This window comes from Fusarium keratoplasticum, chromosome 3, assembly GCF_025433545.1.
Source record: "Fusarium keratoplasticum isolate Fu6.1 chromosome 3, whole genome shotgun sequence".
Taxonomy (NCBI): Eukaryota; Fungi; Ascomycota; class Sordariomycetes; order Hypocreales; family Nectriaceae; genus Fusarium; species Fusarium keratoplasticum.
The window spans coordinates 5,373,983-5,399,310 of record NC_070531.1 but is presented as its reverse complement, the minus strand read 5'-3'; the positions used below and the strand labels follow the sequence as shown (position 1 = coordinate 5,399,310).

Here is a 25,328-nt window from a genome sequence, read left to right as displayed (position 1 = left end):
CAAAAACTGCGAAGCGGCATGCGTGGACCGTATTCATCGTCGCTGTCATAGGCATGCCCCCGAAAGCACTGACAGATCAAAAAAGGCCAGTCGTCATCCAAGAACGGCATGAAAGCACGCCTGCCGTGCCATGCCTCAAAAACTGCTCCTGGTCCTGCGCAGCTGGCACCCCACTGCTTCTCCTCTCTTGCCACCTTGTGGGCATCTAGCCACTCAAGCACAATCCCATTTTTAGGACGCGGAGATCCGATAAGTGGTCATTCGATGTAGTCTTCTTCTTTCCTGCTGAATTCATTTGGACGGAGATGCTTCGCATTTTATACACGAAGAATATTTGATCCGTGCCAGAAACCTCATTGTTGATGGCCATATCCGCTATGAAGTGGAAAGAATCGGTGTAGGTGTGCCGTGCGTCGGACGGCGGGTCAAGTCCGGATATGGTGAGAAATGCTTTGGGTTTCTGACAAGATGCTCGCATTTCAGGAATGGTGAATCTTGACCTTGGCTGAGTCTCGATGGTGACCAAGGAGTGCCACAGGAGGGTTTCAAAGAAAGATGGAGAGTGACGATGGCAAGGAGGATCGGGTGTATAATAGAGAAAGCACAAAATCAAGTGAAAATAGAAACAAGAACGCAAACGCTGGGATCATTTGATCAACGCAACGCTGCATTGTTGGTGGGCCGGTTTTGCCCAAGAAAGGGCGTTTTCACAGGCGTTTGACAACAAACAACTAAACGCTGAATAAGCGGGAACGTATATCCATTACACTGTGTTAGCATTGGGATATGATGCTATGACGTGTTAAAAATGTGTTCTTTAATATAGTTGAATCCCGGCCCTCGATGGGTTAACTGAGCCAGAAGATCGTATATCCATTAAAAATGGCAAAAGTGATCAAACGGAATAGAAAACCGAACCACGTCGAAAAATAGCAGCGTAATATCCCTGCCTGGCCAAGAAGAGCTCCCTGCCGGCGACCAACAGATTTGCCTCCGAGTTGAAAACCTTCGAGCACCTAAACACTAGAAATAATATCCTGAAAAGCCTTCTCTCCAATCAAAAACGTAGACAGCGAAGGCACAGCACCAGGCTGGACAGGAAAAGCAGACCCATCTACAACACGCAAGTTGCGCACGCCCCTGACACGGAACTTGGAGTCCAAAACAGCCATGGGGTCGTCGTCTGCTCCAATGGCACAGCTTCCAACCGCATGATGAGAGTGAGTTTGAGCACGGAGGTAATCCTTTTGCCAAGTGTTGGTACATTCGACCCCAGGAGCGCAGGGTCGAAGTTCGGTGAAGATGTTGTTGGTCAAGTTGTTGAATAAGGATCTGACAAAGTTGATGCCCTCAACCATCGATTCTAAATCAGAATCATTGCCCTCTTGGAAGAAACCGAGGTGGATTTCAGGAACGTCTCTGGGGTTTGCGGATCGAAGCTTGACGGTGCCATTGACGTTGCGTGGGTGAAGCTGCATCAGGCCACACTCGAATTCGTTCTTATTCCAACCTGGCATGCCAGGCCAGAAGCCGATAAAGTTCATGCTTCCACAGTAGAATTGGAGATCACGGCCACGAAGTGCCAGGGCTGTTTTGTAGAAGAAGTCAAAATAGCCAGTAACGGGTTTGGCAAAGGTTCCATACAGAACGGCCTCGTAGTTGTCTTTGATGTTGGTGCCAACGCCCGGAAGATGCTTCACGACGGGGATGCCAAACTTTTTCAACTCGGCTGACGGTCCAATACCGCTCAGCTTGAGGATTTGAGGTGAGTTGAAGGCACCTCCAGCGATGATGACTTCCCGGGTAGCAAAGGCTTGTCCTTTGACGCCCTTGGACTGCGACTTGTAGCGTGGGTCAGCTGCGTAGAGACTCTGACCTTGAAGATACTCGACACCAATGGCTTTTGGCTGCTTGTTCTTGGCATGTGCGTCTGAGAAGAGGACTTTGGTAACGAGGGTGTGTGTCTGAACGGTGAGGGGGTATCGCCTAGCATCTGCCAGAGTGTCACGGATGTAGTTCAACGGGCTAGACCGCACACCGTTCCTGGAATGAGTATGCGGTGTAATGACGCCCATAAACTCATCTCTGTTGGGATCGTTGGCATTTATATCTCGACCCAGCAGCTCGTACAGTGACTTTCCCGTCTCAAGCCCTCCAAGGGAGTTGGAAAAGTAGGAAGCAAGAGTTGTGAGGTCCGATCGGTTGAGGGCCCAGTCGTGATTGGCTTGAGAAGTGTCGAGATAACCAGTGAATCCGTGAGATGGGTCGCTCCCATTTTGGATATAGTTGCATCGCTCAAGTTGGATGAAGTGCTTCCGCATATTTTCGGCAGACCAGTCTGCATCGCCAGTAATAGCAACGATATCTCTCCAGTCTGCATCAGCGGGCAGTGCAAGAGAGGCGGCATTGTGCATGGCGCAACCACCAATGGTTCCAGCACGAGGGTAGTAGACGCCCAGACGTTTTGCACCTCGAGGGGGATCCAAGCCCACGTAAAATTCGCCGTTGGTCTTTCGCCAGGTTGTGAATTCGTACCCAGCGTCGATCTCGGGTGTGTCGCGGGAAACAAAAAAGTCCCACCTGGTGAGGGGGTCGTTGATGGCGGGCGTATTGTTGTACACCATGTGGGAATTCTCATTGCCAAATTGGTCGTCGCCAGCATCAATGAGAAGGACAGAATGGCCGCTCCTGGCGAGGTTGGCGGCAAGAGGTCCGCCGCCGGGGCCAGAGCCTACGACAATGTACTCGTAGGACTTTGGCTTGTCCTGGGAGGCTTGAGCCAGGGTAGTGAGGCTTAGTAGGATGGCGAAAATGTGCATGTTGCAAACTTTGTAAACTTGGGGATTTGGTCGATGTTGCAACTACAGACAGTTCAATGAAAGGCATGTGAGAAAAGACTCGCAGAACTGGCTTCTGGTCGCGGTAAATATATATACTGCTCCTCTATTACCTTGGCACAGGAGTCTCGGAGTTAACTGAAGCTTCCAATGTGTAGTATGAAAGAGCGAGCATCAAGCATTGGCATCCTTTCTGGGACTCGTTTGCTGGCGTCATCTGTCCGCGTAAGTCGCTCTCGAATTTGTTTTCTAGACCGTACAAGGGTAAACTCCTCAGTTTTTTGTAATACCAAGTCAACGTGGCCAGTACCGTACAGTGCATTGCCAGAGTTTAAACCCCCGAGCAAGGTCTTGGTCCCTATGAGATTTATTCCGATTCGCGCAAATGACAATATCCCACATCCCACATCCCACATCGCTCGGGCAAGCCAAGGTGCGCTTTCAAATGGATCATCGCATGAGTGATTTTAATACAACTAACTAACTTGATAAAGGCAATAATCTATCCCGGACTTAGACATCTTAACTCCATCACCTAGTCTATCCGCGTTTTCCGTAGTTCAAGTGCTCTCCCCATGCAACCCATCAGTACAAGACATCAGGCCTCAAATCTCCGATGTGCTCTTCCAGGCCAAGGGCTAGCTTAGGTCTCTCTCCGCCCTGGGACTGCAACTCATACCCAGCCTCTGACCCGATCAACTTCATCCCTTCCTGCGAGCTGAAATATCCATATTTCTGCTGGGTTACATCATTTACATCGGCCTGAACTTGGCCTGCCGCAGACTTGATCTCGCCATAACGGAGCCTGTGGCCACGTAACGGCGACAGCGCCTTGTGAATATGGCTATTCGAGCTGCCGCCCTGGAGCAAGGGTGCTCCGAGGGCTCTCGCGACTTCGAACGCGTCGAGTGACACCTCACGGCCGAGACGACGCCACCCAAGCAGCAGAAAAGCAATGATTAGTGCTTGTAGAACCATGCATGCCAGAGTGATTGCCAAGTACATGTAGTCGCTCTTGTAGGCGCTCAAGACCTCCGTCCTCTGTACAGTGAGCTCCTGCGGCACCACAGCCGTGCGGTTGAAATCCGAGTACCCGATGGCGCTGCGAAGCATCAGCTCACGGGCCGTGTTGACAATGTCGGCAGTGGGATCCTCCCACGTCATGGTCCAGTTGTTGTAGGTCGACCTATCCGAGTTTAGGTAGTTGCTGGCTGCTTGTCCGGTCGCATTGAGGATATACGGCACGCTCGTCATCCCCCCTTGACGGAGCACGGTGTATGAAGTGTAGAGGGAATTCAAGATATAGAAGAAACCTCCGAGCATGGTCTGCATATTGTCGGAACTTCCAGTCTGGTAGAGTGACTGCTGGCGGCCGGATGAAGGTCGTGCAAGTTCGAGAGTTTCATTCTGGTTCAACTGCCAGCTCTTCAACGAAACAATACCATCGCTGACGGTTATGGGATATGCGACTGTAGCTAGACGCAGCACACATTCTCGATGGGTCACATTGCCGTCCTTTGTGGCCTCTGGCTTGTACATGACAGTTGTATTGATCGTGTCGCTGTATTCTCCAAACCTGACTGAGATATTGAAAAGGGTGATTTGGTTATTCGAGCCTGAGCGGGAGGGACTGGAGATTTGATTGCCAGTGCCAGCACCCATGAGATTGGAAAAGTTGTAGGGACGGTGTATTTCGATGCAGCTCACGTCGAAGCCAGGGGCTGGCAAGGTAAACGCGCATGTCGAGTTCGTCTTGCACCGTTCGATGGGTAATACAATGTCGTCTCGGTTGGAATAAGCACGGCTGACGTTGCTAAAGAGCGGCGTGAGGATCTGAGGTCCGGTGGTTGCAAGGCCAACGGAACTAAAGTCGGATGGGAACGAGGCATTCGAGACGTCGACGTTGACAGGAATAGACGAGGGCCCGAATTCTTTTATCGTAACAGAAGAGGCTCTCTGGATCAGTGGTCCATCGAGGATGCTGACTGCAAGCGAAACAATTGCAGCAATGGCGAATTTATCGAAGTAGGGATTCGGCCAAAAGACGGCAGAGATGCGGCGCTGGATGTCCAGGTCGAACTGAAGCTTGCGTAACTCAGCCCCTTTTAGAGCTTGATTCCACCACGAGATCTCATAGCCGGTGTGAAGTGCAACAGCGAGGCAAAGGTTTGCAAGGCTGACTGCAAGCGAAAGGAGGACGGACACGGGGATCGTTCGAGATGGATAGGGCCAGGCTGTGATGTCTTTCCCATCTGATGTGAAAAGGATGGCAGCTAGTCCTACGCAGCATACTGCGAAGCCGAGTATACTGGCAAATGCGAGCCAAGGGGTATGTTTCCAAGAGCCTGGCTTCCACGCGACGCCGTGATGTTTGGCCTGGGGCTGCATTGCAGGAGGTCAAGAATAATAGACAAAGATGATATGAGATTAGGGAGAGAGAGAGGATTGCTTGAGGAGTACTGGCAAAGCATTATATTGCCAGCCTTATTTCCCATGAGCCGTACCAACGCATCAACCGTTGACACGCCAAGTAGGTTTAAACCCGAAAGAGAAATTAGTCCCGATGCATTTTTCAGCATCTCCCAAGCCACCATCCTCAACTAACCAATAATGGATAAAGCGAGCAGGCAACCACTCCAACCCGGTACATAACCGAGGTGAGAATCCTTCGACTCACAGCCTTATCACGGCTCTCCTTCCAAATTAGCTAGTTGAAACGTTCTAGATCATCTTGGCGGGACCGCAGGGCATATTTTTGGACTTAGCGAGCTGTCACGCTTCTCAATGGCCAATGTATTGCTTTGTTATTGAGAATCAGGCTGAGCATCTATGTGTTGTGATTGGCCAGTAAAGTGTTTAAATGCAAGTCCACGTCAAGGCCCCTGGACCCTGATTTCACCGCCAAGTCAATGCGGGTGAGGCTTTATTGTTGGAAACCAGGCTGAGGAGTTATGTCCTGTAATTGGCTAGGGAAACCTTTCGAGATCAGTCCATTCTGGTCCCTTCAGCCTACTTACGGAGTTGAGTCCGCGCCGCAAGCCCACTTAGACTGAGCCTCAAACAGAAGGATTTTTGGGCATTGGACACATCCCCCGCATCAAAGACAGCGGCTACAAGTTCATAGCTCAGGTTTAGAGACGCAAAACTACTCATCAAGCTCCATAACTCAATGGCAAACAAATCTGCTATAGCACGCTGTGTGCCAATTCGGTAATACGAGACTTACTGCCTGACTACTGCTATATTGTTGATAATAGAATTAGACATCGTTAGGCTTCCTAGGGACTAAGATCTAAGGTTTAGCATAGGGGGTAGTAAGATCTACGACTCCTATTAGAGACGTCATTAATACCAACAACCAACGATAGCAAGACAAGGCCAGCTTTATAGGTATTAAAAACGTCACTTTCTTCCGATTATAGAGGACGAAGATGACGTTTCCAGTAGGAAGTCCCTTGAAGCTGGTATACTCTATCAAGTTGAAGTATAAGCTCTCAATGACAGAATCAGAAACTTGATAACCAAAACATATTCCATACCATCAGATCTTAGGACAGAATTACTTATGAGTGAATGATAGATTCAAGTAATTTTACCTCATAGCATACCCAAAGGGCAGATCAAGGCTACCCAGCCAGAGAAATACGGTTTTACACGCAATCAAGCCACTATGCCCAATGCCTTAGTGAATGATATATGTCACAATACATCTAATATAACTACCTTCCAAGATCGTGCCGGGGTCCAATCGCCTGCCCTCTCACTTCAACAGGTAGCCACCCTCAACATGGATAACCTGCCCAGTGATGTAATCGCTCTTCATAATCCCCAACAACATTTCAGCAACATCCTCCGGGCTACCAATCCGATCAAGCAACGTCTTCTTCGCAAAGATATCCTCGCCCTCCGCACCCCATGCGCTTCGGACCAGATTCTGCAATAGCTCTGTCCGTATCGCTCCGGGAGACATCATGTTCACCCTGATGGGCTTCAAATCCACAGCAAGCCCCAGGGCCATGGTGCCCATGCCCCCTGCGGTAGCTGCTGTTACGCTGTGCCCTTCCATGGGCCGGTAGTAAGCTACGCCGCCGGTAAACGTGATGGATGAGGTGTGAGCCTTGTTCATGTAGCCCTGTGCTATCTTGCAGAGCAACAGTGTCCCGGCGATTCTCATCTTGCCGGCATCAATTACGTTTCCCTCGGTCGCATTTTCCAATGTAATACCAACTGTTCCTTCACCGGCAGTGCTCACAATGTGGTCAAGCTTCTCCTGGCCGCCCACCGTCGCAAATTCGAGAAGCTTGGTGACACTGGCCTCGATGTCGTTTTTTAGATCAACAACATGTCCACGGACACTATCCTTGGCTTCTGGGTATGTTGATACAAGGAGGCTCAGGGCATCGTCGAGCTTGGACTGGCTTCGGCCGGCGATTACAACTTTCGCACCGTACTCAAGGCAAGCCTCGGCGACGGCGAAACCAATGCCGGATGTACCGCCGACGATGAGGATTGACTTGTCTTGCAGTTTGGATAGGTACTTGGAGGCTGATGCCATTGTGAAGGATAATCTGGAATTTTCAAGTGGTATGAGAGAATGATATATGAGGGGGAAAACTGAGAATCGAACCCAAATATGAATAGTACTCAACTTGGGTGTAGTGAGAAGATGAATGAGCATAAGGTATCTGGTTTATATGGCATTTATACTGAAACCGTTTGGAGCAAGTCCACCTCGAGACCCCAAAGGGCCTTCCCAAAGTCCGCGTTAAGTCCGCTCTAGGTCTGCCGTTGACAATGGCTTGGAACAATTTGCCCGTATGAAGAGCCATCCGAGACCCAAGCACAAGCTTGGACGGAGATAACGAGTCTTAATGCCGGCATGTGTCGAGAACCGTCTTCTTTGTTATTTTGGCTGATGACTTCTTTTAGAAGCATGATCAAGTTCAAAATTGCACGGAGATAAGGAAGGGCAGTTTCGCTGAGGTTGTCAATCTCACTGTCCCGTAGTTGCACTCTGGAGTAGAGATTCTGTGATGTTGGACACAAGATGAGCTGTAGATGGATGGTTTATGTCCCTCATTTTCTCATTAGAAGAGCCTCCATGTCTGCTTTCATCAACCTCGTATCTGACAGATGCCATTCAGAAGATTCCATTTTGTGTTAGCTAAATCTCGATTATTCATGTAAGGGAATTTTGACCGCTCCGATCTGCACCCAACGTATCAGGCAAGCCGTGTTCCTCAATAATTTTCCCATCAATAATCTTATACAGATTCATTGCCGTCACCTGAATCGCCTTTCCAGAAGGAGGCGTGCCGAGGAAAGGGCTGGTATGTGTCTTACGCGTACAAATAGAAAACACAGTAGGGCGTGCAGATGCCGATCTCGAGGGCGCTATTCCCACTTACTCGATCTTCAAATACCCAGGAATTGTGACAGTCGAGTTAGTGCGTAGGGTGTAACGCGTAAACTTTCTACATGCTATGGCTGATGTCGTCCTTCGCCTCTAGGGTACCTGGCAGCCAGCTGAAAGTGCGCGGTCTCAGTCATTTCATCCTTCGTTTTCACTGTCTTTGTAACACTAGCTGAGATACTACAGGTGAATCCCGCTCACTGATGTTTCCGCGCCAGTATCTGTTTCTAATGCTGTCTTGATTTGCAACATGTACTGCGCTGTAGTTAGGAGTGGCGGTCAGTGACCCGGACACACTCGGGAAACAATGCTCGCCTGCAGGAATCATTGCGAGCAATGCTCACCAGTGTATGCCATTCACTGCAATTTAAACCCTGCTGAGACGCTGAAATATAAACGCACACGGATCCCATTCGCTGATGTTTCTGCGCCAAGACTTGCGTCCAACCATACCCTGGACAATCATGGCCCCAACCAGTTGAGACGCAAGTTTCACTGCAGTTTTAACCCAACACGAGTCGTCAGTCTCAACCACGGGTTGGCCCATGACTCGAGGGCTGTGCAGGGCAGGGTCTCCGCAGCTTCTGATGTGAGGATCACAATCATTGACAGTGGACAACAACATCATTTCACTGGACCAAAAGAATATAAACAAATGTGTAGTTTTTTTTTTTTTTAGTTTTTTTTAAAAAAAACAAAAGAATTGTGTATTTCCTACGTGACCTCTATTCTCGACCCATATGGAAGAACTCGGCGACTCCATGTCTAGTTCTCCTTCTCAATCAACAATCACCAACTACTACTCCCTCTTAATGCATCTCGCCCTTCTCAACTAGCCCGTTGGTCATGGCCGCTAGAATGTCACAAAAAACCCAGTGCTGGGCGAGTCGCTCAGTCTCTAGCAGTCGCTCAGCCTCCAACATCTGCCTCTCAAGTCTGAACCAGGCATACCAGCCGTGGTTAGTGATGATATTTGGGATATTCTGAAAGGGGTCATTGATCACAAAGACATTGTCCCAATTATTTTCAGCCCAGAGCTCAAACTCCTTTAAAATGGCGTTGTGCTGGCGGGTCATGTACCCCTCAAGCTCCCTGATGCGCATCTCGGCGAGCTTAATCCCATCGCGAGTCTTCTTTTCGCACTCAAGGAACCACTTGTAGCGATCTTCAGTAATCAACCTTGTCAGCTCCTGAAGCTCACTGGCTGCAATGCACATATGATCCACCTGGAACTTGGGACCGAGGACGACGCCAGCTGCTACTTGATGATGAAAGCTGAAGTTGGGAGGGTAGGGGGCAAAGTCGCCGATGTGCAAGAATGCCCATCTCTTCCCAAGTCTTTTAGCGAGTCCCTCCTGACAGGGGGCACGGCAGTTTAACTGGAGCTTCTGCGTCTCATTCAAGTACTTGATTTCATCCCGAATCATATAGATTGTCTCAGTCAGCTCATCGTCATGTGCTTGCTTCGGATGCTTTGGCGGGCGGCTCAGGTCCGGGAGCAGGACAAGGGGGGGGAGCTTGTCTGCTTGCGCATTAACATACTGCCACCTGAGGGATAACTCTTTGTCGAAGTCTTTGTCAAAGATATAAGTGTTTTGTGTTCTGTCGAGGACGAACTCGCCGTTCTGGGTTGCCATGATGGTTGACTGTTGAGAATCTTGGCTCAAGAAAAAAGGCAGGTGCGGCAACACCAGATCAAAAAGCGCTTGATGGTTGGTTCTTCCAAATATAGGGTGATGTGTGGAAAAGTTAACATGGTGTCAAGAGTCTGGCCTTTTATAGATGAGAAGGTTGTCAGAGATTGGTTGGCAGCGCGGCTACTCTCATCGGTTCGCAGTGATCGTTCGCATGTTCGGTGACGTAGTATTCAACCACTCACCATTCAAACATTCCTCTTACTTTTGGGTTAGAATTGATCAACTTGAGAAAAGTGTGACAAGATGTGGGTTCGTGAGTGTGCAGCTTTTGCATGCGACCGAACAAAGGAACAATGACGTGGCGCCTAACAACCCATGGTCACTCATTTCAAAGCCAGCCAAGTGCTTTGTTCGTGAATAAGGTCGAACGTGATGCACAATAGTTCAATTCACCAAATACCCTAAATGAATCGGAACATCACATCTTTTCTTAAAGGGGGTTCGATGGGCCACCTTTGCCGTCAAAGGACCAATTACTCTAGAACTATTGGAGCACAGTCAGAAGACGCTCGCACTGATTCTCTTTCACTCTCAAGGAGGTCTTGAAGGAACTTGGAACTGCCACGGTGTGGAATCAATAGCCCCAGAGCTGAAAATCAAAGCAGCATGACGAAAGCAAGACATACGATCTAATCCTATGTTTAGATAATCTTCAAAACCTGTGACTTGACGCCATCAAACCACCTAGTGTTGTCAGCGCATTCAGGAGTGAGGCTGCGATGCACAGTTCCCACGCGCTCGCAAACAAGAGGCTCTCCAGCTTCCACAACCCTGACAATAATAATAGCCAAGGGTCCCGTTAACACAGCAAAATACTCTCCGTCGTTGACCGGAATTCTCTTGTCAGGCGGATCGTCCCAGGTCTTACTGGGGATAATCCCGGCCCAGATTCTAGCTTCCGGCGTGGGCTGGATGTAGTCAGACCGGAAAGCGTCAAGGTATGTGTACTTGCCAGTTGCTGGGTCAGGGGCCTCTAAGGTGATGGTCCAAAACTTGACGAACCTTACGTGGAAGAACTCCTTGATCAGGCGGACTGGGATGGTCTTGGCTCTGAGGACCAGTTCCGCGGACGTGATCATTCCCAGCTCGTCCGATCCCGCGGGAGAGCAGTTAACGCTCAGGATCTCAGCGAGGAAACCGCCTTGATCGAGGAAACTGACCCTCCCAGAGACACTAGCCCATGACCAGGTTGGCGCAACATAGCTCGATGCAGTTGATACGCGAACGCCAGGGTCATGGCTGACATACCAAAAGAGGTCGGCCCGGAGGAAGTTGGACCAGAACCCTGCTGTGTAATTTCCCATGTCGATTTCGTTAAACATCCACTCCCTGCCTCTGTCCGCCGACGGTCGCTCACACGCGGCCTTGTCCGAAACTTGGAACTGTCGCGCCAGAGCTGAGAGAGCAGGGAACCGGTCGGACCAGAACGAAAGTTCCCGCACACTGTACATCTCAACTACTGTCTGCCACAAACTGTGCTTTTCTTCCTCTGTGCAGGCCTTTTCTGGCAGGTTTTGGAACCCGGTGTTTGGGTTGCCGATGTCACTTTCAGGGCCCCATAAGCCACAGTGACACTCGGAACCATCAAGACAGGAGTAGGAGACTTCATCGATATAAAAATGCACGATCCGTCGGGCGAGCTGCTCTTCCTGATAGCACCACGATCTTTTTGATAAGGGGAAGATGTGGGCTTGGTCGAAAGGATGGTACATGCTCTTCGCTATCCTGGTGCTGCAGTGTATAAGATCGTAACCCGCCTTGACTGAAGAGCAATTCCAAAGGATAGGCGACGTTTGTGTGGTTACAGACCAGGTCCTCGCCATGTTGCATGATCGGAAGAGGCCGACGTCGGTGTCAGGGGATGCGTCTGCACTCAGCATAAGGCCGGAGTGCGAGTAGACTTGGTACATGAGGCTGGACTCGGCATGCCAATCAGCGGACGAGCTCTGAATGATGCACAGTGCATCTATCCAGATGTATTCAAACCCAAGCCGCTCCGTCACAGCCACGGCGTCGCGGAAGCTCTGCGGAAGCTCCGTCCAAGGGATCCCAGACGGTGATAGTCGAGAATCGATGTTGAGTGCCGTGGTCTTGGCGTGGGAAGGGAACTTGGGGCCCCAGCAGTGACTGAGCGTGATGTAGGACTGACGAGAGACTCCTGTAACGAGGCGAACAGAATATTTCCCGTTGACGACTTGTACATGGACGAGGCGTGTGGGCATGAATGAGGTCAATCTGGGTGCGCATGCGTGCGTCTTGATGCAGCTTTTCAAAGCTCCAGACGCAAAAGCTAGCTGTGCTTGAGGCTCAGCGTAAACCATTTGCTGCTGAACCGGAAGCGCTTGGCAGGGAGAGGAGGATGCTGATGGCTCGGTCCGCGTAAGTTTCGCTCCCCGGCACTCTAACAAGATGTTTCATACCTATATTGCCGTCTATGTAGAGCATCACTGGTGGCTCTGGTAGACTTTCCCAAGATTTGTCTCTCGAAATAAGGAATAATTGATTATCACTGCTTACAACTTCAATCTCCTGCCTGCTCCGCAGCCGCATCGCGGGATCCCAGGATGGCATAGATAAGATGCTTGCGTAGAGGACCGCACAGAACCAACATGACGACTCTGACGCTGCACGGAGCTCATCGATTGTCGTATGAATACCGATATCCTCAGGCGCTTCGTCCGTAGCGGTTGATCCATCCTTCGTTTCATGGCTACATGGTGAACCTACACAGTATATATGAAAGGGATCGCAGATGCAGTCTCTGAGCCAGTGATTCTCAGGCGTCACGGCTTGCCCTTGGCCCTGTAGTTGATCTTTATGATTTGGGATATCATGGGAGGGCTGTCCAAGGTATTGGCGAACCTCATTATCGGTGAAGCATCCAGGATACTCTCGCACCGCTACAAGGTCCTTGTCGTCCATGGCGGGTAATTCACACCTCATCCCGGATAACCCAATCATTCCGTTTATCCAAGTGCGGGATGATAAGGGGCTGTCAATTCTCAACATAGAGTACGGGCATATGTTCAGTGCCTAGGCCAGAGGAAATGCTATCGCTTGATCCCGGATTGAGTCAACATCCAGCAAATCCCGACGCTGCCTTGACCGATAGTCTGTTTGTACCGATGTTACACAGCGTGAAAGCTATTGCCTGTCGAGGAGCCCAAGGAAATCCCTCAAAGACAAAGCAGGGGATCGTACCAGGGTGTCTACACTGAACTGGGCTTCTCGGTGGCTCGCACTTGGTGGGCCAACTGCTTAATCACTACGCATGATTGCCTCGGAGTGAAATGTAAGGATGAAATAACGGAGAGGGCTTCATGTTCAGTATACGTGCATGGGCTATTGAAAGTAAGAGATGTGCGGTCCCCATCCACATTCAGAGACCACAAGATAACATTACTCTACATCAGGAGAGGAACGAGTGCCACAAGGCCAACGGCGAGAGTTGGTAGACGAAGGGAAGCATCGTTGCCCTTGTCTCTGTCCTTAGACTCGCTGGCCTCCTCATCACTGTCCTTGTTATCACCACCCTTGCTGTCCTCCTCCTTGCTAGAGCTCTCCTCCTCGTCATTGCCGCTGCCCTTCCCACTACTGCTACTATCAGTGCTGCTGCTGCCACTTGCTTCTGTGGTCGTCTGAGCGCTGCCACTGTTTTGTTTTCCACCCGCGTACTCGCTCAGATCGCAATCCCCATTCTTCGTGCATTTGCCCAACTTGCACCAGGTGCCATCGCCACAGCACATTCCAGTCGGTGGGATGCAGATTTGGTCGCAAGGGGTGTAGCCGTCCTGACACCCGTCGCCGTCCGAGTCGCCACCGTCCGAGTCGCCATATCCACCACCGGAACCGCTGTCTTTGCAACCGCCGCCAAGAGAGTCGCATAGGGTCTCGCAGAATGATCCGTCCCCGAGGCGGCAGCAGTCGTAGTTGTAGGGGATGCAAGTTCCATCGCAGTCTATCTCTACGGCGCCGCCGCCGTTGCAACCGGTTTGTCGTTCGTTGAGGTCGGAACTGTTTGCAACAGGTCGTGGTGATTGCATGTAGCCAAAGTTCTTTGAGGCACCCAGACTAGCGAGAGCCAGAATAACGGTAGAGTGAAGAAGCATTGTGACAGTTAAGATGAAGGGATAAGCGTGTTCAGGAGGTTATAACCTGACTAACAAAGAGTCGACACCATCGACGGCACTGACAGCCGTCATATATACGCTTAAAACAAGCTCTTGAGCCCTAGAAAAAAAAACATGAACTTAGAAATCAGCCGTTGCGCTTTAGGAAGCGTAAAAGGCCAGGATTCCAAGTCAGTGGGACGCAGGTTTTTTACTCAGGGGCGCAGCACAGATCCATTGTCGATCGGCGGCCAACACATCTCCACAGCACAGTTGAGTTGCGAACGAGATTGCCTCGAATCCTTCGCTTATGAAGGGCAAGAGCCTGATGGGCTGTTGCTGGTCTGGTAAGTTGCCTCTGCAGCGGCACTACTGGAACCACAGCGTCCATGGTGAAGAGGTTGATAAAAATACATTAGAGGCTTAAATAACTGTCTTCTCTGTTATTGTTGTCAATGGCCTCATGGAAACGTCAGGTTCCCTGTGGCAGTGGCAGTGTCTCCCGTGCGCGTTAAGAATGATTCACATGCCTTTCTGAACCGATCTTTAGCTTCAACAGCTACTAGAGCTGCAGCGTATCGGCTAACCAGTTGGGTATCCTTACATGAAGGGCGTGAAGCAGGGCGACCGCGGTCAATATTTTGCAAATGGATTCATCATATGATCGTCACTGGGTTGTGTCCACCTTGAAACAACACAACCGGAAGCCATGACTAGCTGCATCTCAAGGCATCATGAACCCCGGACTCTCAAGACGCCCGGCTACAGTGAGAGTCCCCACTGAGCCTCAATGTCTCTGAAGGGAACTTTTGCGAGACTGGAAATTGTCGGTAATAAAGCCTTGGGATCTGCCTGCCAAGACTCCAGGCAACTGTTCTGAAGCCCAGTCGTCTCTGTTGGTCGTGCTTCGGTTAAGCGAGCAACACTGACGGTCTTGGCAGGGTGGATATGATCGACAGAGGAAACGATCCAACTGGCCTGTCCGGGGAATGCCAAGAGCGTCATTTCCCAGTGCGCTATTCCCGGTTGACCAGATGCCGCCTCGGCGATTCCGATGGGCATCGCCGACGCAGTGGTCTGAATTGCAAAGGCCGTCGGAGAGTTTAAGAGGTCGAGGACGGTGAATTCGTCCGAGCCTTGTCAAGTGTTTATTCTCAGTACGGGCAGGTTTGGGTAGGTACTCCCGGCGCCGTCGAACTCGGGAGCCATGTCCACACTCCCTTGTTCCTTAACTTGAACCTCAAGACAGGAAGACATTTATGATTCATCTGATCAGCAGAGAACTTGAGATGACAATGTTTGCACTATCTTGGAAGAGATGCAAGTAATTCGTCAATTAAAGTAGAGAGAACCAAAAAGTCGCAGCACAACAAGGAGCGAGATCTAGGGTAGGTCATTGAAGGATGCTGACTTCGCGGCATTGGCAAAAGTTTAAGCGGCCTGAAACCTCTCGTCATCCCCAAGTCACTTTGGGTGACATGAGGCCGCAGAATCGTGATCAAAGCCAAAAAGAAATGATGAGACTGGGACTCGAACCCAGGAGGATTGCTCCATCAGGAATCTTAGGTTGTTAAGGTGGCCTTAACCTGACGCCATAACCAACTCGGCCATCTCACCTGTGGTCCTTGGACGGGACCCGCTTGTTGATGTCCGGCGGTGGAGATGTTAGTCTAGATGAACGCAGCGTTGTCTAGCGCTGAAAGTCCATTGGGTTAAGCAGAAAGCATGAACTAGCTAAGACCATGAATAGCGAAAAGCGAATCATGTATTACTTTCAATGAGCATTTATTTATGAACCGTGTCTTGCATCGTTACCCCCTTAGCCACGGATCTTGAAGCAATTCCTTCGCCGTTGGTCTCTCCTCGGGAAGCCAGGTCAACACTCTCCGAAGAAATGCAATGAAGCGCGACGGATCTTTAAGTCTTATTTCGAGCTCCTCCAATGTTCGATTAGGGGGAATAGGTGCCAGGCCCAGCCAGTCTCCTAGACACAGTTGATTAGCTCTGGGCCAAGGCTAGTTAGAAAAGGCCAAAACGTACCGTTCTCGTTCCAGAAATCAGCTGCTCTCTCAGAGTTTCGTCGTAAAAATTCCAAGGGGGGCAGTCCCAGAGTTGCGATTAACTCTGCTAGATGTGCCGCATCATACATATCACCATCCTCGTCTTTTGCGGTGAAAAGCCGTTTTGGTCCAAGCAGGTCCCATGCCTAGAAACGTTAGGACACAAATTAAAAACCAAAATCAAGGGCGTCCACCGTGAGTCCGACACTCCATATGTCGACTGGATAACTCCAAGAGATGCACATGATTGCTTCCGGGGCTCGATATTGGATTGACATAATATCGCCGGCGTGGGGCCCCGGGCTAGATCTCGCCTCCCCGAAGTCTGAAAGTAACACCGGGCCAGGCTTCAGACGCATAAGGCGAGATAGGTAGATGGTCCTACTGGGAGAAACCACCTTTCCACTAACCGGGGATGAAAATTCTTGGTCTTCTAGTGGGCGAAGCATTGAGTCATCATTTAGGCCTAGGAGTAGGTTTCTAGGGTGAATATCTGCTGAGGGTCAGTCTAATAGCTAAAGTGTTAGCTTAAAACACACCTGTATGAACCACATGAGCCTCACTATGGAGAAAGTCAAGAGCCTTTAGTAGCTCCTCCACAGCTCCCTTTACAAACATCTCGTCAAAGCCACCGTCTTTCCGGAAAACAAGTTTCATGTCTCGAAGACTCATCTGGGCAGGCTGGAAGACCAGTGCGACGTGTTGACCGTGTGGTCCGTCAACCTCGAAAGAGTCTAGCAATTGCCGAATGTTCTTCCGGCCAGGGTTCTCTGTCGTTGCAAGCTTCGGGCTCATGTCTTTGTCTTTGTACAGAGGCAGTTCTCGATGAAAGCGAGAGGTGTGAACGTACACCTTGAGAGCCACATATCGGTGATCGCTGGGGCTACCGTCAGCGGCATGGCTTGGAATATTCGACACGTCTCAGCATACCTTAAATCTCGAGCCAGCCAGATGGTAGATGAGCTACCAAATCCCAGTTTGGCAATGGTCTGGTATCGGCCTTGAAACACTTCACCCAGACGAACAGGATAGAACCGGTCAGCGATGTAGTCGGGCAATTCTTCTTCTTCCACCTTTTGACCTTGATCTATAAGGCTAAAACTCGAGGTCGGGAACGACCGCGGCTCCTCGGGTGGCTTTTGCCCTTGTCTGAGCCGTCCTAATGAGCCAGCTAGTTTTGACCACGTAGAAGCCATTCGGAAGAGGCAGGCTGGATGATGTTGAGGTGAGGATTGCGGCTTCCAGATGATTTTGGCCCTTCTTGAGCCGAGGAGAAAAATTGATTCCAGGCTCTGCCGCGACGCCATTGTCATTTTGTTGGAAGTCAAGTGTGATAACCTCAGCTGAACGATGTTGCGACGCGGTTTAACCGCCGATCGCGCCGGAGTGGGGTCATGTGATGGCTGTCAGTTAGCACAACATTCATCACCAACAAGCACAAGTATTTCTTGACAATTCCATTGCTTAGATGCGGATGAGGTAGCCTTTTTGAAGCCAGAGATGCTATTGTTGGGAAATTTCCATACCGTACCACCAATCAGATATCAGACCAAGGCTGGTCAACTAACAAGTCACCGTAAACATGGTAGCATTCGCCCATGATAGGGAAAGTATCGCCCGGGGTTATCCAGACAGCCCCTGGTGGATAGCTGGACCTTGCCAGAGACCATGGACAAAGTAAAGTTTAGTCATTATACAACTATTACAAGTTGAGTAGACCAATCAAGATACTGAATGACCTCTAAGAAAGCCACTTAAGAGTCTAGAAATCATGATCTGTTCACACAGGACGCCCACACCCGCCCTGGACTGTTGAGTGTATATGCTTTTCTTGCACCCTTTTAAACAACCAATAAAGACCAAGCCGTCATCGTATAGGGGTTAGTACATCAGTTTGTGGTCCATAGAGACACTGAAAACGCAAGTTCGAGTCTTGCTGACGGCAAATCTCTTTTTTGCCAGTTAAGTTGTTCCAGCTTGACATCATCTTTTGGTGTTTTCGAGCACCTGAACTGAGCAGATACAACGTACCCTTTCTTCATGAACCAGGAAAATTAAAAATCATGTGGGGCTATTGAGGAATCTGTTAATGTCAGGATGGTGCAGTTATGTCTTGAGTTTGTGGTGTGCGTAATGCTGGAGGTGTGGCGTCTCGTATGTGGCTATTTGAGGAGCAGCCTACATACAGACTGAAGAGGACCTCCATAATTAGAGAATCATCACCATGCAGACTTCTAGCCACAGTGTAATTGATTGACCTACAGTCTGCGAGAGTGTACGTACTGGATCTGGACTAAGGCTTTGAGATGGTAGAGCCATCAGAGTCCTTGAATGACGCTGTCAGAAGCATGATTCCAACTGCTTAGTACTGACCCCAAAGGGTTGATATCTTTATTCGGCATGACTCTAAATGTCTTATAAGGGATTGAGATGTATACCACGCCTCGCGATTCTGGCTATAGTCAGGAAGTTGAGCCAGCTGTTGGTCTAAAGTGCAACGAGTTTACAAACACCAACCATAAACTAAAACGGGCTTCCTTGAACAAGAAATATATACGTGCAACGGTCTTACAACTTTGCCCCCGTGGCAACCCGTTTTTGTCTCTCCTTCTCCCTCAGCTTTCTCCTCAAAATCTTCCCAGTTGGGCTCTTTGGAATGGCGTCGATGAACTCGACTCCTCCCTTAAGCCACTTGTACCTGGCTTTGTGCTCCTCGACGTGTCTATGGATGTCTTTTGTAACATTATCTTCGGGCTTCTGCTTTGCACCAGATGATTTGACAACGTAAGCCTTGGGGGCCTCTCCAGCTCGTGGATCGGGGACTTGAATGACTGCACAGTCGTCGACGTGAGGGTGGGTGAGGAGGTGTGCTTCTAGTTCTGCAGGTGCAACTTGATGACCCTGTCGTCGAGTTAGAGGCAGCAAAAATTTTGAGCTGGGACTTCCGTACCTTGACTTTGATGAGCTCCTTGACTCTATCGACAACAACAAAGTGCTCGTTCCCAGAAGGTGCCTTTCGTACGAGCACCTCGTCGCCAGTCCGAATCCAGCGGCCATCTTTGTCGGTGAAAAACGTTTCTGAGGTTGCCTTTGGATTATTGAAGTAGCCCAAGGAAACAGAGTGGCTTTGGATCAGGAGTTCCCCGGGAGTTTCATAGTCGGTGATTTCATTGCCGTCGACATCGACGATCCTGGCTTTGGCGCCTGGGACTAAGGAGCCAGTCGATCCAACAAAAGTATCATGCTCACTAGACTGGATGAAGACAGTGGCAGTCTCGGTCATACCTTGTGATGATTAATGGTGCATCGCATTTGGGGCCGTTCTTCTTACCGAATCCTTGACCGAGCCGCCATTTGGGATAGATCCTCAACAAGTCGTCAACTGTCTCTTTTCCAAGTGGTGCTGCACCGGTGTATAGAAACTCGACGCTTTCCAGGTCATACTGTCGACATACATCCTGCTTGCTTAGCATCTCGATGACAATCGGCGGCACGATGCTCAGCTGACGAATCCTGTACTGGCTTACTGCCTTCAGGAATGTCAAGAACGTGTACCGTGGTAGTACAATGATCTCGTCGCCGCGAAATGTGCCTAAATGGGTAATGAGCATGAGGCCAAAGACATGGCTGAAAGGCAACAAGCCAAGCATGGCTTGATTCTCAACGCCGAAGGCCTTGCGTGAAACAGAGTCAAAGGTGTGAGTTTGAAGAACACCGGCAATGATGTTGTAATGCGAGATCATGACTGGTTTCTATTCCCTGTCAGCGCTATTTCAGCGACGGCGTGGGAGTTAACTTACTGGGAGGCCAGAAGTGCCACTGGAATAGCACAGATACGCAGCTTGTCGAGCACCCTGTCCTTGAGACCAATTCAGAGATAGTAGCTCAGGTAGTTTTCTACCATCCTCAATTAGGTCTTCGACTGTCCGAAAAGGTGAGTTCGTCTCCATGTCCGGCATCGGAAGAAGGAAGACGCGGTCGTTTGGGATCCCGACAGCAGCCGTTGCCTTGAGAGCCGCCTCTAATAAGGGCTGGCAAGTAAAGATGGCTTTGGCTTTTGATAATCGGAGTTGATCTTCAAGCTCTGAGGAGGACAATGCAGCACTGGAGAGGCTGACCACACCATTGAGCCGATGGATCGAGTGGGTGAGAGGGATATAGTCAATCTGAAGGAAAACGTCAGTGAGACAATACATCGATTTTGAGATGATTGCACGGACCGTATTGAATGAATACACGCCAACTACTTTGTCCCATTCCGAACCACGTTGAGGATCGAACTTAAGTGCTTGACCGATGCCTCGAGCGAGATAATCTTCCCGCGCGATCACTTCGGCCGCATCGCGCGTTTTGCCAGTAAGACCGCAAGTATACGGGTTTCGTGACTTTGCAATGGCGCTTCGCCCATATTCTTCCGTACTCATGAACTCGGCGACCGAGATGGAGTCTGGCGGTTCTGGCTTTCGGTTAGTGCAGTGCTCGCAATGAGAACGTGGTAATACGTGCGTATGGGCAAGTTGGGAACCCATGGTGGCGGTGTAAAGACCATCGTGAAGTTCCTAGGCAATAGATTGATAGCGATTGACTATGTCACAAAGATAAGATCAAGGTGGGTGTGGAGGTGTCAAGATGCAGACTTCGTTATCAATCTATGATCTTGCGGCCTTTTCTCGCCCCGAGCCGACCCCGCAACTCGACCGATGCAATGAGACAGTTGAGACTTGGCGATCCGTGGGGGTCATGGTTAATAGCGTGCACAATTTCTATCTCACCGTTTCCTAGGCATCGATTGCGGGGTTTCTAGCCTCCGTTTGGCCTCCGACTGGTTCGCGTCGATGCATAAGTGCTGATCGAGTAGATATTGGTCACGAGACCATGAAAATGCATTATTGTTACCTTGTATTGATGGAATGGAGATTCGTCATTGAATAGGCATTGCTACCCTAGAGATGAGAGACTCAAAGGATCGCGAGGAATATCTCTCTTGCCTAAGGTGGATGGAATTGATGGAAATTTCTCACGGGGCTCAACACTACTAAATGTTGCAACGTCATTTCATAAGTAATCGAAGAATTTCTAATATAACAGAATTACGTCTTTTAGGGCTATGGATGTTTATTTGTTCAGACCCTCCCGTTGTGCAAGCAGACGGCGGGTATTATCACGTAATTTCGCCAAATCGCATACGCATGACTCTTATGATTCGTGGAAAATAGTTAACGCTGATAGCAGCTATGAACAAACATCAAGCATTACTATTCTATGAGCTTGCAGCAACAATCTTATTGACCAGACCCAAAATGCCAGCTGCAGTGACGGGCTCCTCCGACCTCTTGAACCCTTCCTCAAAAGGCAAACGCTCTTGTTCTAAGTCATGTTAGTGGGTGCTTCACAGGGGAATTATATGACTTACCGAACAACACTTTGACCCAATCAGTGACGGCATTTCCCTCCTTGACGTCCCCGAAAATGGCCAAGTAGAGGGCAGACTCGATGAAGCTGAACTGGGTACCATCGGCAGTGAGTGTAAACTCAGGGTTGACTGCGGCGGCGGCTTGAAGACGCTGCTTCCTGGCAGTCGCGGCTGTCTGAATGGAGATGGTAGACTCGGTGAAGTGAGATGCGACGGAGTCCCAGATGGTCTGGTTGAAGCTGTGATTGTCGCCGAAGAAGATGTCGTTGCGGCTCAGACTGCCGTCATGCTCGATGACTGATATGGTCAGCGCCACAATTCATGAATAATATCGCATTCCACTCACCGCCATGCTTGTTCAGGTTGTCCAAGTCGAAAGTGACGTTGTCTCCGGTGGTCAATGCCTTTTGTCCCACCAGCGTAGTAGCGGCAGGATCCAGGTTGACGGCATCGGTGAAGGCGACAATCAGGTCGGCCAAGGAGATGTTCAGTCCGTCGCGAGGAAGATACCCATGGTTTGCCACTGCGTTGACCATAGGGCAAGGGCTTCTACCTGCTTCGATGTTAGTAGACATCTTCATCTCTTGGAGGTGGACACGTACGGTCATAAGGGCCGGGGGCCTTCCACTCATTGCTGGCGCTCACAGCAGCAGCAGCTGACAAGAGAAGTGGGACGTGATACAACATGATGACTTGGCTGAAGAACATAGACAGTGACGAACGCATTCATTCAGTGGTACGGACTGTGGACTGACTTTATCTATTTCTCAGGACACACAAGCCTCGGCATGACAAACTCCTTAACACCTAATTATAGTAAAGCCGTTACAACTTCCGCATAAGGCGAACGTCCGTACCATGAACTCACATATTCTCCCACAAAATATGGTTTTTCTAGCGTGAAATGCCGAGGCACACGGACGAGTTCCAGAAAAGTCGGCCGAGCCGTAGATCGTCGGAGATTATTGCTCCTAAGAGACTCGACCGGCCGTTGCCGACACGGATGCAGGGGTAGCCCAGGGGCCTCGGACCAATGATGAGGCAGGTGATTACGACTTTCTAATGCTGACAAGAGCCGGGCATGACGGGTGCGACTCTGACGGACTTTTGTACGCCGGGGTGTGTTTCAAGGGCAAAATCCAGTGAGGTTCTCCCCTTTTCGCCCACAGAGACTGGAATTTGCTAAGCGGTGACTTGGCTAGCTAGGCCAGACCTGTTTTTTTTCTCCGCGACATCATAGGAAGCGTTGACAACCAGGTCAATTGGGTTTGTCGACAGTGGCTAGATTCACAAGTCTAGTCAGAACAATAGCGGAAAGTAGCATTTAAAAAATCCACTTTGACTATCGACATGAATCTCGAAAAATCAACACAAAGTCAAGAAAAAGGCTTCATAGTCCGAAAAGTCTAGGCATCTACCTTGACAGTCGGGACGTTTGGATAAATATCAGGAATTCGCTGAATCTCAACAGGCTCCGTCTCGGGGATCCGCTCAGCATCGACCCAATTGCCGTGAACAGCAGACCGGAGTCCTACATTGGCTTAGTACAGATAATAAATTTTATCTCAATGATTCACTTACGAAATGGTAGGACAATCTTTGCAACGACCGACTGAAAGTCCTTCGTGTCTTGGATGATCTGCAACAGACGAGGAGTGAATAAGATGGAACACACAAGAAGTTTGTGGGCACAACGTACCACCTCATTCCGGTTCAGCCGCTGATTATCAATCATAGTGATAAGAAAGCCATCACCCTCCTCGGCGTCGGGATGACGCGGGCTGAAGCAAGGTTCTTGGACGAGGCAGCTCGGCCCTGGAGAGAAGTACTCGACGTTTCCAGTCTTGTAGTCGAGACGCGCCAAGGTGTTGAGGCCTTGATACAACTGTGCTGTGTTGTCACCGTCGGGCTTGAAGCAGTCCATGTAGGTGTATCGAGCTGTGGTTGGTGCCATATTAGTTGAAGAAATGGACCAAGTGGGAGCATAGAAACTTACTCTTCTGGCCGAGGAATCTCTCGTCAATTCTGGGAAACTCACACGGATCACTTAGAAGAACCTCTATGGGAATCATTAGTCTGCATTGGAGGGCGTGCGAGACTGCACCCAGTTCTCACCTGGATCCGGCATGATGCCGGATTCACTCGAAGGATCAATGCACCATTTAACATAATTGACAGTCACATCGCTCGGCTTTGGGTTATCTCCATGGCGCGAAGCTGCACGTTGTTAGCACGATGCCAAACTGTTGGGGGATTCTAGTCTTACGAAGGAACGAAAAGGCATTGTGAGAAGCCACAGAGGAATCAAAGTAGCTAGACGCAGATACGGGGTCAGCATCAGCGCACGACGGGAGTTGGGGGTTGGTATATACATCTTCCCGTCTTCCTCCCAGCTGGCGCCGGTGTGGATAGACATGCAGTTCTTGTACTTGAACCATCGAACGGGGGCGCTCTTGTTGCGTGGAATGACACCAAACCACGCCGGGCACTCCTCGTCGTAGTACCTTGTGGAACGTTAGCATAGAAATATCGTGCGTGATGGCCCACATACCACTGATGTTTCCCAGTCTTCTCGTGGTCCTTGTAGTCAACCATGAACGGCATGCGCATGAGAACGACATGGTTTTCAGTCTAAATAGTACGTCCTCAGTGAAACCTGTATATGTGACGCACAGTAGAACACTTACCACGGCGCAGTCGTGAATGATGCCGCCACCTGGAAACTCAAAGTCACGCTTCAGGGTTGTCTTGCCGTGTTTGTTGATAACATAGACGGAAATCTGGGCCAAGGAGAGATCAGAAATATTCAAGCAATACGAAGGTTCGTCTGATTCTCACCTGAGGACTGCCAAGGCCATTCAGCTGGTAGCCAAACGCAACGAGATCGCCAGTCTTGGGATCAACCTGCATCAAGTCAGTTTGGAACCATCTATGGTCGACTCCCAGGATCACTCACATGCGGATGGGCAGTAAACGGTTTCCTCGGGTCTACACCCTCAAAAGCATCGTGGCCAACAGTGCGAAGAGAGTCTAACCTCGTTAGCAGCGCAAAAGAAGAGACAACTGGGAGACTTACTTGGGTCAAGCTCGTAAGCAGGCCCGAACTCGGAAAGCGCCAGAAGCTTGTTGGCATGCAGGATAACGTTTGTGTTGGCGGTCGAGTCAAGGACTGCGCGGACGCAAGGATGGTGCGAGAAGGGACTGGAGAACATGCCGAAGAGAGCACGGCCGGCCTTTCGCTCGGCCACTAGACGCTCCGTCATGACGTACTTTTGCTGAAATGAGACCTTTCCATTCTTGATTCGAAAGGCGCTGATGTTGCCGTCTCCATCAAAAGCAACGGTCTTGGAGCCGCCCAGGTAGTAATCCCTCTCGTAGTAGGGGTCCTGCATAACCTAGTCATTCAAGTCAGAAAGTGACGTCTTGGGCAAGGGGAGATTGGACAAACACGATAGAAGGTGCCGTTGAGCTCCTCCGGTATGGTGCCTTCGACCTCGACATCCTCGATGCCTACCTCAGCTCTGAAGGGCCGAGAGGCGGCGGCAAAGTCGTTGTAGATGGCGTGGGCCTTGACCATTGTGGCGATTGGTGACTTGACTGAGAGGAGAGGAGGTAAGGATCGATGGATGATGGTGATGATTCTGCTCTCCGTCTTCGAGGACACATGCCGAATTATATAGCTATCTACACGGACATTCAATGTTTCTTTGCGTCATGTTTAACGTCCCGAGCGAAGTACCTTTGGGAGTGTATGTGGGTTAAGCGCCTGCCATGTGGGGTAGCGGCGATGGGATCGGAT

At 50.0% G+C, this 25,328-nt stretch overlaps 9 protein-coding genes across 9 annotated transcripts; all 9 read right to left on the bottom strand.

The window, feature by feature from the left end:
- Window positions 1-1,016: 1,016 nt before the first annotated feature.
- NCS57_00497800 (uncharacterized protein) lies at window positions 1,017-2,819 on the bottom strand (the record flags this gene model as incomplete). The annotated part of the gene is made up of 1 exon (XM_053054921.1): window positions 1,017-2,819. The coding sequence occupies one exon, from the start codon at window positions 2,817-2,819 to the stop codon at window positions 1,017-1,019; it is 1,803 nt and encodes a 600-aa protein (XP_052917081.1).
- A 3,778-nt stretch (window positions 2,820-6,597) lies between these two features.
- NCS57_00497700 (uncharacterized protein) lies at window positions 6,598-7,392 on the bottom strand (the record flags this gene model as incomplete). Its single annotated transcript, XM_053054920.1, has 1 exon — window positions 6,598-7,392. The coding sequence occupies one exon, from the start codon at window positions 7,390-7,392 to the stop codon at window positions 6,598-6,600; it is 795 nt and encodes a 264-aa protein (XP_052917080.1).
- A 1,667-nt stretch (window positions 7,393-9,059) lies between these two features.
- NCS57_00497600 (uncharacterized protein) lies at window positions 9,060-9,887 on the bottom strand (the record flags this gene model as incomplete). Its single annotated transcript, XM_053054919.1, has 1 exon — window positions 9,060-9,887. One exon carries the CDS (start codon window positions 9,885-9,887, stop codon window positions 9,060-9,062), a length of 828 nt encoding a protein of 275 aa, XP_052917079.1.
- Window positions 9,888-10,588: 701 nt separating this feature from the next.
- Window positions 10,589-12,169, bottom strand: NCS57_00497500 (HET domain-containing protein; the record flags this gene model as incomplete). The annotated part of the gene is made up of 1 exon (XM_053054918.1): window positions 10,589-12,169. The coding sequence occupies one exon, from the start codon at window positions 12,167-12,169 to the stop codon at window positions 10,589-10,591; it is 1,581 nt and encodes a 526-aa protein (XP_052917078.1).
- Window positions 12,170-13,351: 1,182 nt separating this feature from the next.
- NCS57_00497400 (uncharacterized protein) lies at window positions 13,352-14,056 on the bottom strand (the record flags this gene model as incomplete). The annotated part of the gene is made up of 1 exon (XM_053054917.1): window positions 13,352-14,056. The coding sequence occupies one exon, from the start codon at window positions 14,054-14,056 to the stop codon at window positions 13,352-13,354; it is 705 nt and encodes a 234-aa protein (XP_052917077.1).
- Window positions 14,057-15,867: 1,811 nt separating this feature from the next.
- On the bottom strand, window positions 15,868-17,423 carry NCS57_00497300 (Protein kinase domain-containing protein; the record flags this gene model as incomplete). Its single annotated transcript, XM_053054916.1, has 5 exons — window positions 15,868-16,040; window positions 16,097-16,262; window positions 16,527-16,609; window positions 16,656-16,993; window positions 17,047-17,423. The coding sequence occupies 5 exons, from the start codon at window positions 17,421-17,423 to the stop codon at window positions 15,868-15,870; spliced, it is 1,137 nt and encodes a 378-aa protein (XP_052917076.1).
- A 1,261-nt stretch (window positions 17,424-18,684) lies between these two features.
- On the bottom strand, window positions 18,685-20,645 carry NCS57_00497200 (uncharacterized protein; the record flags this gene model as incomplete). The annotated part of the gene is made up of 5 exons (XM_053054915.1): window positions 18,685-19,017; window positions 19,067-19,401; window positions 19,448-19,868; window positions 19,917-20,282; window positions 20,337-20,645. The coding sequence occupies 5 exons, from the start codon at window positions 20,643-20,645 to the stop codon at window positions 18,685-18,687; spliced, it is 1,764 nt and encodes a 587-aa protein (XP_052917075.1).
- Window positions 20,646-21,376: 731 nt separating this feature from the next.
- On the bottom strand, window positions 21,377-22,225 carry NCS57_00497100 (HEME-HALOPEROXIDASE domain-containing protein; the record flags this gene model as incomplete). Its single annotated transcript, XM_053054914.1, has 4 exons — window positions 22,132-22,225; window positions 21,876-22,082; window positions 21,530-21,826; window positions 21,377-21,483 (listed from the first exon to the last, which is right to left on the bottom strand). The coding sequence occupies exons 1-4, from the start codon at window positions 22,214-22,216 to the stop codon at window positions 21,377-21,379; spliced, it is 696 nt and encodes a 231-aa protein (XP_052917074.1). The 5' UTR covers window positions 22,217-22,225.
- Window positions 22,226-22,935: 710 nt separating this feature from the next.
- Window positions 22,936-25,106, bottom strand: NCS57_00497000 (uncharacterized protein; the record flags this gene model as incomplete). Its single annotated transcript, XM_053054913.1, has 13 exons — window positions 22,936-23,060; window positions 23,111-23,168; window positions 23,229-23,467; window positions 23,526-23,588; window positions 23,645-23,746; window positions 23,796-23,842; window positions 23,902-24,033; window positions 24,081-24,160; window positions 24,217-24,309; window positions 24,368-24,433; window positions 24,486-24,559; window positions 24,606-24,924; window positions 24,978-25,106. 13 exons carry the CDS (start codon window positions 25,104-25,106, stop codon window positions 22,936-22,938), a joined length of 1,527 nt encoding a protein of 508 aa, XP_052917073.1.
- Window positions 25,107-25,328: the final 222 nt, after the last annotated feature.